We start from the raw sequence: 12795 nt of genomic DNA, 5'->3' as shown, positions 1-12795 counted from the left end.
ACAAACATTTCCAAGGAGGTGTCATGTTTGTATCGGACACCAATTCATATCTTTGACACACATCCAAACGTGTCCTTCATTTTAATTTTGTTTACACCTTGACACGCTTCATACACATGGGGATACAAGTGTCCATTGATTAGACACACACGAAACACTTTGAAGAAAATTAATTGAGATTGAATGTATTAATCATACTTTAGTCTTTATAAACTAGTGTTATGTGTAGCAGTTTTTATTATTTTTTAATAAAATATTCATACACCTATTAATCATCCTATTTTGCACATGTTTCACGTGTTTGTGTCCTGAATTTTTTGAGAACTGTCATATCTATGTATCCTTGTTGTGTCGTGTCCATGTTTGTGCTTTTTAGCATAAGGTTCATACAAACCAAAGTCTCATACAAACCACAAACCCAAAAAAGGACAAACTAATGATATAGCAAGTTAGCAAGATAATTAGGTTAGAGAAGGAAATTTCATTACCATATACCCTGTCAACAAATTCAAGCTAGCCATCCGGGGCTCTTTTGTGAAAAAATCTACTGAGGATAGACATAATTGTCAACCAAATTACATCTGGGCAACAAACCAAAGACCTGAAGAATATGAAAAATTACAAACATAACTCAGTGCCAAACCACATTGAAATACATAACTAATGCTCTATTGGAATGCAGAGAAACTGATAAAAATTGAAAGGAAAAAAATTATACCTTGAACTTCAAAATTTGAACTTTAAAATTTTAGTTTCAAACCCACCAAATAAACAAAAACGAAATGGCATTACTTCCCCCAAACATAATAATATTACTCTTTGATTCAGTTAAGCGCAGTGATTTTCAATTTCTTTTGTTACCAAAACAGTAGAAAACATAAAGATCCTTCAAATCTTCTTCAATTTCGTTTCTTTTCCTCGACATTCTCGGGAACCAAAAGGTGGGTTGCAGATTTGAGGCAAAACCCATGAATCTACTACCTTGTGAAGCCAATGTTCGACATATGATAGCAATAGACAGCAAATTTACACAAATATAGCTACATATCTATTGTACGGGGGCGAAATCTCCTCTGCTTTCCGTACTCCTTGGAGTTCAAGCTTCACGTGACGGCGTCTAACCTGACAACACAGAGAACGATGAGCTGCCCGGCGGTGGTGTGCCGGATAGACCCTCCGACGATCAAGTCAGATCACTTGAGGAAGAATGAGGCTATTCGAGAGAGAGAGAATGTCTCAGATAGTGCAAGTTGCTTACCTCTAACGCTTATCTTCCCTTCCTATTTCTAGGCTGGCCATGCAGCCTCAGGATTGTGCGCGCACTACCTCTGCTGTCCTTCCCTGGACAAGTGGCAGTGCTCGCCTCTCACCACCTTACGCGTGTAAAGGCCTAGTCCTCCAACCAGTACATGCAGAACCGCCAAAGGGTATTGACGCGTGCCTGGAGCAGATTTCCTCTCCCTCACGCCATTGGCCCAGGTGGCATGCTTAACAGGAGTATCGCGACCGGTCTATCTCTTAAGAAGAATTACCATCACAAGCCATACAACTGAGCTGTATCTTGCTGACCTATCCCTTGGGAACAAACGAAAGTCGGATTCTCATAACCGAGCTGCGCGTGACCGGTCCATCCTGGCTGACCAGTCATGAAGCGTGCTAGCCCTTCCCCGCTCTTCCTTCATCCTAAATCATATGCAATCCGGCCACCACGACTGACCGGTAGGGCGCGCTGGCCCTCGCCTGTCTTCAGTCTGGCCCGGGCTACCCTTAGCTCGGTTGCTTCACGTCATCTCGCGTCCAGCCGAATGCCCTCCAGGTCATTGCTCGGCCAGACCACAATCCATGCCTGATTGGCCGATTCCCTCGGAACAAGACAAGCTGGGGGCTACACCAACCGAAAACACAGCTCGGCGCCGTGAGATTTGACCAACCTGCGTTATCGTAGCTCGGCCGTATAGTCCGGTCCAAAACTCCCCTCTCAATTGCCCCTTAATCCCATCCGAGCTAATCGTGATTGGGGTTACCACAAAGGCCGAGCTAACGGTCCCCAAGTTGCGCCAGTACCAAGCCGAGCGTGATGGGCTTTGAAGCCGTCACCGGGCTATCCCATTTGGTCGGTCATCGTTTCAGCAGTCTTGTCGTGGATCGTATTACCATACTGACAGCCGCGCTCTCAGTGCCACGTGGCTTCGCACCAGTGGTCCGTACCACCCCGCTATCTTCCACGCGCAAAATTCAAACGGCGCAGCCATTTGGTTTTCCCACCACTTTTAATATACATTTGAGAGGGAACTTTTGCCCCCCTCACTGTTCATTTCCCTCTTCAAGCCCAAACCCTAGCCTTCAAACGTCCCATACTTCCTCCCCTACTGCCATTGCTCCCCACGTCCGTTTTTGCCATTCCCGAAGCTGCAATCAAGTCTGCGAGGTTGAATCTTGCTGGGCATCTAGCATTGGTAAGTTTCTCCATCCTTCTTTCATACTTTCATACTCGAGTTCTTCGAGTTCTTCATTTTTATTATTTATTTTTTTTTACCACTGTTCTTCGTGTTCTTCGCTTGGCAGCATTAGAGCTCTCCCTCCTTGTTTAGACCTCGTATACACTAGGGTGAAATGGAAACCGTAGGACTGGATGGGGCCTCCGTGCCCCTATTTCTCCTGAGCTCGAATGAATGGGCCTGAACTTAGGATGAACTGGATGAACACCGGGTAGAACCGGGCTAAATATTAATTTAGATCCACAAATCGGACTTAACCGAGCTAAAACTAGTTCGTGTTCTTTTTTTGGGCCTTGACCGAGCAGCAAATAGAGGATCAGAACCGAACTAGGAAGGCCAAATCGGCCAAGTAGTCGAGCCGAGATTGGGGTCTCCCCGCCCAAATGCCAAAAATCCTTTTACCGGGCTAAGAGCTCCATGTATAAGCCATGCAATTTATGCCGTGCTAACCCTTGGAATTATTCTTCAACAATGCAGAACAAACTAGGACCGACCAGGCCTCTCCAGCCACTGGTGAAGCTCATCGTCCGAGCAAACAAACCAAAATTTTTGATCGAGTTACAAACTAAATCACCAAATAAAACCGAGATAGATGGGGAAATACCGATTCATGGTGAGCTCGCCCGGTGCGATGGCCGAGTTTCGTAGGGAGCACAATATTCCAGACGACGTCGTTTTAGCGCTAGCCAAGAAGGGAGATACCCCTTGGGGAGACCTAGATTGGTGCCCCTTCACGGTCATGTCCATAGTCGAAGGAGGACTTCGCTTCCCAATCCAACCCTTGATCTGCGAATTTTTGAGACAAACAAGGCTTTGTCCAACCCAAGTGTCAAACAACACATACAAGATAATAAACGGAGTGGCCAAGCTAAACAGGAGGCTCGGTCTCAATCTCGGCCTCGCCGAAATATTTCACCAATACAGCCTCAACAAGAATAAAGGTGGATTTTGTTGGTACCTGAAGGTAAAGAAGGGCCGAGCAAAACTCATTGAGGGCAACCCAGACAAGGAAACCAATGACGATGACTTCTTGTGGGTGTCCGGTCGGTATGAGGACACCGAAGTGCCCATACCGGGCTGGTACATTAGGAAAGATTTTGCCAGTGTTGGTGAGTAACTCGGCAAACTGCACTACTTTCTTTCTGCGTTGATTTTCTTCTCGCCGATCTAATACTCCTTTTTACAGATTACAAGCTCTTGGCCGATGACTACTCCCGAGCTAATCAAGAGGCCATCAGAGTTCTGCTTCGTCATCCGGCTAAGGAAAGGAAGTCTCCAAAGCTGCTCGGCTTTGAACCGACCTACAACTACAAAGCGCCGTGCAAAAGTCGGGTTACCGACTTCCTCCGTGCTCCTTCCCCAGAACCTGACCCAAATCTTCTGCCGATCAGACTTGTTCATCTCACTGCCGAGCAAGAAATGGCGAAGATCCAGGCAATCAAGTCCCTGATCACCGGTGAGGAAAGCGAGTCCCAACCACCGGAAGCCACCAGGGGAACATCTTCCATTCCAGCCGGGCAAAAGGAATGGGCTGTACTAGCTCTTGTCAGCGAACAACTAGCTGGCCGGTCGAAGAAGTGACCGAGGAAAGACCAGATAGGGCAGCACCTCGTTGATGAGGACTCCACTGAGCATGCCTCCACCGAACTGGGGGACCAGACCGAGCAACAACCAACCGGGCCTTCCAAGAGCCCAACCTCCCCCCTGGTTTGGGCGCCCGAGATCAAGTACAAGGGCCGGGTAGTCTCTTCGGCCGACTCAGTGTATGCGGACAAGGATTATTCCCTCGGTTTCAACATGACCAAGGGGCTAGTCCTTCCTGCCGACATGAAGAAGCACGACGAGCTGTCCGACCTGAAGGTGCTTCGCTCGACGGCTAAGTTGATCGTGTTGGTAAGTTTTCTACTCCTTTCTTCAAGTTATTGCACGATTTTTGCTCAGTTTTCTGAATACTCACAATCTTTCATTTGTTTGCAGGCCGCGCAAAAGAACTATCTCGCCCATGAGCGCATGATCGCCGTGCGACAGAGTCTGTGCGAGGCCATTGCTAAAAACAAGGCCCAAAAGGCTGAGGTAGCAAAGCTTAAGGCCGCGCAGGAAGCAGTTGAGGTCGAACGAGATAACCTGAGCCAAAAAGTTGACCGAGCTGAAGCGGACAAACAGCGGGCCATGAAGTCGACCAAAGCCCGGTATCTCGCCGAGCTGAGGAAGCTACGCGATGCGCATAAAGAGGAGAAAGACAAGGCGGTTAGCGATGCCGAAGACAGGGGCAATGCTCAAGGCGAAAAAACGTATGAACGGCAGGTGCAGGCGACCAAGGACATCTTTTTCCAGTGCGGTTGGAAAGCTGCCGTGGAGAAAGTTGGCCTTGGTCAGGATGCTGACATGTTCCTACATCCGCCTGCGGCCTTCATACCACACTATATGCAGGCCTATGCGAGCGCCGCGCAGAAGAGGCTCATAGAGGAGGCCAAAAAGGAAGCCGCGGAAGAAGCCGCCGCCGCGCAACAAATCGAGCAAACTTCTCCTGAAGCATCTCAGGATGCCGAAGATCAAGTAGTCGATCGGGAGGTTGTCGCGGTGGAGAACGCGGATGATGAGTTGGAAGAAGGCGCCCGAGCACAGTACGGAGGTTGCCGAGCAGACTCTGGAGGTCGCCGAGTAGACGGTTGATCTGGAATTGGACTGAAATGCCCCATCCTATTCCCTGCTTTATTTTCGTCTCTTTTCTTTCTTTGTTTAATTTAACCGGGCTAGGCCCCTCACTTGTAATGCAATTTCCTTGATCAATGAAATTTGAACTTTTTGCTCGTATAACTCCTATTTCTGTTCGGTTGTCACGTGCAAATTTCTTCATTCAAACTTTAATGCATCACAACTGGTAGGTCGGCAATGCCGCGCAATATGCCAAGCTAAAATCAGAATTTCTTCAACTGAAATGCCCACAAATCAACTGGCAGCTCGGTTCTTTGATTTTTCGAAAGAACCCAAAAATTTTCATTCGGCTGAGCAAAAATTACCACTGCCGCTCTGGCTTTGACAACACTTCAAGTCCTGTTTTTGGGCGGGCAAAAATCAGCTGGGCCCTAAAAGAAGTTGGACAAATCACAATTATTTCACTTCGGCCGAGCAAAACCAGCTCGGTCTTTAGATTGGAGAAAACACCAATATTCCGACATGGCCGAGCAAAACTAGCTTGGCCTAGGAGTTGGATAGAACGTCAACATTTTTTTTCTCCGAGCAAAGTCAGCTCGGCTTCTTGTAAGTTGGACAAGGCACCAACATAGCACTTGGCCGAGCAAAGTCAGCTCGGCTATTATCGGTTAGGCAAAACACCAACATTTCGTTTTGGCCGAGCAGAATCAGCTCGGCCTTAACATTGGGCAAAACACCAATATTTCATTTAAGTTGGACATGACGCCAACATCCCAATTGGGCGAGCAAAAAACCAGCTCAGCCCTTATGTGAATTGAACCATACGCCAATTATTTCATTGGACAATACACCAACAGTTTGTGCGGTCCACTTCTATACCGGCGAGAGAAAATCAATCCGGTCCTATTTAGGTCGGTCTCTCTGCCCCTGGCATCCACTGTGGCCTTGTATCCTTGAGGTGTCATTGCACAGAAAAATGCGAAACAAAACAATAAGAGGGCTATTTTTCATTACAAAAAGCAGTGCTATCTTTACATCAAATGCCAAAAGGCTAAAGGTCTAAAAAGCTAAGCAATTACATTTTAAAAGTAAGAGATCTTAAGGTTGGCTGCATTCCACGGTCTGGGGACAGCCATGACATCTAAATCTTCCAGATGGTATGCCCCTTTGCCAGCGAGACCAGTCACCTTGTATGGTCCTTCCCAATTTGCACCGAGCTTTCCTTCGCTAGGGACCACCGTGTTGCCCAGCACTTTTCTTAAGACCCAGTCCCCGATCTTGAACAGCCTGGGGTGCACAGCCTTGTTGTATTTCTTGGAGAGTTCTTGCTGATAGGCCGCTATGTGGATTAGGGCCCGCTCCCTCCTTTCCTTGGCGAGGTCTAGCTCCAATGCCACTGCTTCATTGTTCAAATCTGGCTGGAAGCTTTCGGAACGGATGGTTGGCATGCCAATTTCCAGCGGGATAACGGCTTCCATGCCATAGGCCAAGGCAAACGGAGTCTCTCCAGTCGACCGTCTTGGCGTAGTGCGGTACGCCCAGAGTACGTTAGGGAGTTCTTCAGCCCACTTCCCCTTGGCCATCTCAAGCCGCTTCTTCAGCCCGTCCAGGATGGTCTTGTTTGAGGCCTCTGCTTGACCATTTGACTGAGGATAAGCCAGCGTTGAATTGTAGAATTTGGTCTTCAGCTCTTCGCAAAATCCGCGAAAAAGTTTCCCATCGCATTGAGTGCCATTATCCGAGATGAGGGCCTTGGGTATACCGAAGCGAGTGATAACATTTTGCCAGATAAACTTCTTCACATCCTTTTCCTTTATGGTCGCCAGTGGCTCGGCCTTAACCCACTTGGTGAAGTAGTCAGTGGCAGCGATGAAGAATTTGCGATTGCCCGGGGCTGCTGGGAGTGGCCCCACTATATCCAATCCCCAGAGTGCGAACGGCCAAGGACTTGTAAGGGGGAGCAATTCTCTCGCTAGATGGTGGATCTGGTGAGCAAATTTCTAACACTTTTCACATCGGCGAACGTATTTCTGCCCGTCTGCCTGCATGCACGGCCACCAATAACCTTGGGAAATTTCCCTGTAAGCCAGTGACCTACCCCTAGTATGGCTGCCGCAGATGCCTTCATGGATCTCATAAAGGAAGGCTTTCACCTTAGCAGGGTGAACGCACTTCAGATACGGCCCGGTAAAAGACTTCTTATACAAGGCTCCGGACGGGGAGAGCCAAAACCGCTCTGACTTGGCCCGGATCTTGTTGGCCGCCTTCTTCTCTTCTGGTAGAACTCTATCTTTCAGGAAGACGATGATGGGGTCCATCCAGGAAGGACCCAAGTCGGCGCAGAGCACCTCGGTCATTTCCAGTTCCTCAATGCTTGGCCGAGGTAAAAATTCTATCATCAAGGGGTTAGGAAAAGCTGTCTGAGCAGATGCAAGTCCGGCCAATTCATCAGCCGCGCTGTTTTCCTCGCGGTCAATTTGTTCCATCCTTATTGCAGCGAACTTCTTGATCTTTGCGCGTACCAGCGCCTGATACTTGGCCATTCTTTTGTCCTTTGCCTCATACTCCCCCGAGACCTGGTTGACCACCAGCTTGGAATCGCTAAATACCATCAGGGCTGACGCCTTCATTCTCAATGCGCTTCTTAGCCCGGCAAGGAGGGCTTCATACTCCGCTTCGTTATTGGATACTAAGAAGCCGAGTGTAATTACCTGCTCAATAATCAGCCCATCCGATAAAGTCAGTACGATACCCAGCCCGGCTCTATTCCTGTTGGATGCCCCATTAACGAAGAGCTTCCACATCTCGCCAATAAACAACTTCCAGCAATCGGAGGGGTTCTGGGAGCTTCTCAATTTCAAGTCTCTGATCGGTTCATTCTGGTCTCTTTCTTTGCCTTGATTGAGCACATATTCTAAGAAGTCACCCGGCTCTTCTAGTGCGGTCGCTCTTCGGCCTTCTCCTGCTTTTGAGCTAACACTCGTTTTTATCGCCAGAACCGTGGGCTGTGCTAAGTTCGCACCAGCCAAATCAACCGGGCAAACTGGATGCGTTCCAGGGGCGAATTCCGCCACAAAGTCTGTAAGAGCTTGAGCCTTGATTGCGGTGCGCGGGCGGAACTTGATATCGTATTGCCCCAATTCCACGGCCCATTTCAAAATTCTTCCGTTGAAGTCTGCCTTTTCAAAAAGCACCTTAAGCGGGAACTCGGTTAACACAACTATTGTATGGGCATGAAAATAGTGCGCCAGCTTTCTTGATGTCATCATCAGGGCTAGCGCTAATTTTTTCAGTGGAAGATACCTCGTCTCGGCCGGGAGCAAAGTCTTGCTCACATAAAAGATTGGTGAGTACTGGATGCCATCAGCGCGGACTAGGACGACGCTCACAGCATGTTGAGAGACAGCCAAGTAGAGATACAATTCTTCGCCCAGCCGAGGTGTGACTAAGATAGAGGCTGAGGAAAGGTATATTTTTAAGTCTGCCAGTGCACGGTCACATTCATCATCCCAAAAGAACTTGGCCTTCAAAGTTTTAAAGAAGGGCCTGCAACGATCTGAAGACCAGCTGATGAATCTGTTCAGCGCGGCTGCCATCCAGGCAAGATGTTGCACGTCCTTCGTGGAGTTTGGGCGCTCCAGCTCTTGTATAGCCTTGATCTGTGATGGGTCAGCTTCAATCCCTCGGTTTGTGACCAAAAACCCCAGAAACTTCCCGATGCCGACTCCGAAGGCGCACTTAGAGGCATTCAAATGATGTTTGTGGCGCTTAAGTATGGCAAACATTTCTGCTAGGTCGGCGAGGTGTTGAGACTTCGCTTTACTCTTTACCACCATATCGTCGATGTAGGCCTCCATTGTTCGGCCCAAAAGAGGAGCGAACATCTTTGTCACCATCCTCTGAAAAGTTGCCTCGGCGTTCTTCAGTCCGAACGACATGACTTTATAACAATACAAGCCTCTGGGAGTAGTTAACGACGTGATCTCTCGGTCCGGTTCATACATGGCTATTTAGTGGTAGCTGCGATATGCATCGAGGAAGGTAGTCCACCAGCTGGTCAATTCGAGGGAGGGGGAAGCTATCCTTTGGGCATGCACAGTTAACTGTCTTGTAGTCAACGCAGACTCGCCACTTGCCATTCTTTTTCGGGACGACCACCGTGTTGGATATCCAACGAGGGTATTGCATTTCTTCTATCGCTCCCGCTTCCAACAGATTTTTGACCTCCTCTACCACTACCTCGGCATGGTGCAGAGCCGAGCGGCGAGTCCTCTGAATGACCGGCCGCGCATTTGGGAAGATGTTTAACTGATGGAAAATGAAGTTAGGGTCGATGCCAGGCATATCGTAAGGTGTCCACGCAAAAGCCTCCATGTTGGAGACCAAGAAGTTAACATAATCCAACCGCTCAGCGCTTGTCAAAGATGATCCCAAGAGGAAGAACTTAGTTGGGTCGTTCTCATCGACGTGCACTTCCACCAAATCCTCGACCGATTTTTCCTCAGCCTTTCTTCCTACGTCATCAAGGACCTCCTTTTCCTCGGGTCCCTCAATCATTTGGACAAATCCTTTAGCTGCTCGGCTGCCATTTACCGCAATGAAGCATTGTTTCGCCATCACCTGGTCTCTCCAAACTTCCTCTATTTGTCTGTTTGGTGCCGGGAAGCGCAAGACCTGATGGTAAGTCGACGCTACTGCTTGCATGGCGTGCAACCAGCCCCTGCCTAAAATTAAGTTGTAGGTGGATGGGACTTTGAGCACCCAGAACTCTACTTGCTTTGTGACTGAACCCGCTTTGACCAGCAGTATGATCTTCCCTACCGGCCACTCCAGCTGAGAGTTGAAGCCAACCAAAGGGGACGTCGCAGGGGCCAAGTCCTTGTCCTCCAACTTCATTTGTTTGAACGCGTCATAGTACATAATTTCGACCGAACTTCCCTGGTCGATCAAGATCCTCTCGATGTCAAAGTCTTTGACTCGAAGAGTTACCACTAGGGTGTCATTGTGGGGCATCTGGATCCGCTCCAAGTCCCTGCTCGAACAGGTAAGAGTGTCATTCTCCTCAGTCTTCCCTTTCTTCACAGTGGGCCAAACGGAGAGCACTTCCCTTATGTGCTCAGCTTTCTTAATCATCCCTCTGAGCTCGTAGACCCTTGTTGGTTCAACGATGCCATGGATGATGTTGATTACGCCTTGGGGTGCTGCCTCTAGGGCGGCTAGGCCGTTGGGCTCGGTTTGCCCCAATGGCGCGACTTTCATACCCCCATCTATGTATTGGTCAAGATGTCCTGCGGCCACTAGCTCTTCCAAATGTTGTTTGAGCAGCAAGCAGTCCTCCGTTCGGTGTCCCCTTTCCTCATGGAAGGTGCAGCGATACCTTGAGTTGAAGCCTCTCTATGCATTCCCCAACTTGGCCGGCTAGCGGACAAAAGGCTCGCCTCTGATCTCACTCAAGATGCGGTAGATAGGGATTTTAAAGACCGTGGTGATTCCAGTCCACGCCTTCAATTTTCTCTTAGCATCCTCTGCTGCATCATGGGGAGCGTCAGCTCGGTTGTTTCTGCGACCCTTGTTTCTGTCATCGCGGTTTGGGCCACGTCGTTGATCTTTTGGCCGGTCACTTGGGCGGTTATCCTCCTGCCCGACCGAGTGAACTTTCCCTGCTACCCTTCTGTCCGCTGCAGCCGGATTAACCTTCTCGGTCGCAGAGGCGGCATCATCTTCCACACGAATGTGCTCATTGATCCGCTGCATCAAGGACTCCATGGTTGTGGGTTGGTGCATTGTGAGCAAGTCCCGCAGCCTATGCCCGACTGGGAGACCCCGCTTGTATTGAGTGATCGCCAGATTGGTAGGGCAGTCGAGGATTTCGTTGTAAGTTTCCCAGTACTTTGCGTTGTATGCCTTCAATGAACCCCCTGACTCCATCTTGACGCCCAGAAGATGATCGACCTCCTTCGGCGTTCGAGTGTTGGTTTTGAATCTGGTGACGAAGGCTTCCGCTAGTTGCTGCCACCCCTCTATACTCCCTTCTGGAAGCCTTTCGAACCACTTCAGGCCCAGTTCTCCCAAGCTTGCTGGGAATATGAGGCACATCAAAGCGTCATTGCGCCGGTGGCCAGCCATTACTTGCCGATAATGACTCACGTGTATGTACGGATCTGTTTTGCCGTCGTACAAGGTGAACTTAGGCTGGTGGAATCCGGCAGGGAGTAGTGTACTCTCGATCTCTGGAGACAACGGTGTGGCTGTAAGTCTCGCCAGCTCTTTGTCCACTGGCTCATGGGCCATCACTCTGGGCGCTGGCATCGCCACTTCTTCGCTACAGTGAACAGAGGCGCTCAATCTCTGCTACGCCGGCACTTTCTGAGCCTCTCAACGGCGCGCCCTCTCCTCCAATACATCCCTCAGGTCTCTGGAACGGGTAGAGAAAGAGTATCGTGACGTCGGAGAATGGCGTGAGGGACGGTATGTGCTGTCTCGAGTGAGGGATCTGCCCTCCCTTCGGTCGGAATCTCCAACCCCATAGTTCCTGGTGATGGAGAGAGAGTGGGTCCTCACCTGGCGGTGACTGCTAGAACGAGGGGACGGGGTGCGCTCACTAAGGTTGCCCTTTCCAGCAACACCATTTCCCTTAATCTAACGTTTCAGCATCTTCATCTCCGCCGCCATCCTACGAATGAGGGCGTCTTGGTCTTTGAGTTTGTGCTCCAGGTGCTGCGCACGAGAATCCGCCGGCCGCCGACGGCCCTCTGGACTCTTCGAGCGATCAGTACTCCTTCTGCGTTTGTCTTGCGCACCTCGCGAAGAGGTTTCTAGGCCCGCCATGGCTGGAACATTCGAGGGGCTTTCTCTCCGTCGGACAGACTCTGGTGTGACGCCATCGACGACGGACAATGGATTTTCGTCGTTGTTGGCCATGGAGATGGTTGAAGAAGCTTGAAAAACAAGGTTTGAGTATCAAAGAACTTCCCACAGACGGTGCCAATTGTACTGGGGCAAAATCTCCTCTACTTTCCGTACTCCTTGGAGATCAAGCTTCACGTGACGGCGTCTAACCTGACAACACAGAGAACGGTGAGCTGCCCGGCGGTGGTGTGCCAGATAGACCCTCCGACGATCAAGTCAGATCATTTGAGGAAGAAGGAGGCTATTCAAGAGAGAGAGAATGTCTCAGATAGTGCAAGTTGCTTACCTCTAACGTTCATCTTCCCTTCTTATTTCTAGGCTGGCCATGCAGCCTCAGGATTGTGCGCGTACTACCTCTGTTGTCCTACCCTGGACAAGTGGCAGTGCTCGCCTCTCACCACCTTATGTGTGTAAAGGCCTAGTCCTCCAACCAGTACATGCAGAACAACCAAAGGGTATTGACGCGTGCCTGGAGTAGATTTCCTCTCCCTCATGCCATTGGCCCAGGTGGCATGCTTTACCAGAGTATCACGACCGGTCTATCTCTTAAGAAGAATTGCCATCACAAGCCATACAACTGAGCTGTATCTTGCCGACCTATCCCTTGGGAACAAATGAAAGTCGGATTCTCATAACCGAGCTGCGCGTGACCGGTCCATCCTGGCTGACCGGTCATGAAGCGTGCCGGCCCTTCCCCGCTCTTCCTTCCTCCTAAATCATATGCAATCCGGCC

At 49.7% G+C, this 12795-nt stretch overlaps 3 protein-coding genes and 1 pseudogene across 3 annotated transcripts; all 4 read right to left on the bottom strand.

Moving 5' to 3' along the window:
- Nucleotides 1-925, bottom strand: part of LOC145788925 (formin-like protein 14 pseudogene) — a 2354-nt pseudogene extending 1429 nt beyond the window's left edge.
- Nucleotides 926-6235: 5310 nt separating this feature from the next.
- Nucleotides 6236-6736, bottom strand: LOC145805258 (uncharacterized). The gene has a single exon (XM_082900366.1). The coding sequence runs from the start codon at nt 6734-6736 to the stop codon at nt 6236-6238; it is 501 nt and encodes a 166-aa protein (XP_082756492.1).
- A 417-nt stretch (nt 6737-7153) lies between these two features.
- Nucleotides 7154-8989, bottom strand: LOC114257443 (uncharacterized). Its single transcript, XM_028197206.2, has one exon. The coding sequence runs from the start codon at nt 8987-8989 to the stop codon at nt 7154-7156; it is 1836 nt and encodes a 611-aa protein (XP_028053007.2).
- A 1582-nt stretch (nt 8990-10571) lies between these two features.
- Nucleotides 10572-11444, bottom strand: LOC114257442 (uncharacterized). Its single transcript, XM_028197205.2, has one exon. It carries the CDS (start codon nt 11442-11444, stop codon nt 10572-10574), a length of 873 nt encoding a protein of 290 aa, XP_028053006.2.
- Nucleotides 11445-12795: the final 1351 nt, after the last annotated feature.

This window comes from Camellia sinensis, chromosome 13, assembly GCF_055761805.1.
Source record: "Camellia sinensis isolate YWXY chromosome 13, ASM5576180v1, whole genome shotgun sequence".
Taxonomy (NCBI): Eukaryota; Viridiplantae; Streptophyta; class Magnoliopsida; order Ericales; family Theaceae; genus Camellia; species Camellia sinensis.
This window is presented reverse-complemented; position numbering and strand designations above follow the sequence as displayed.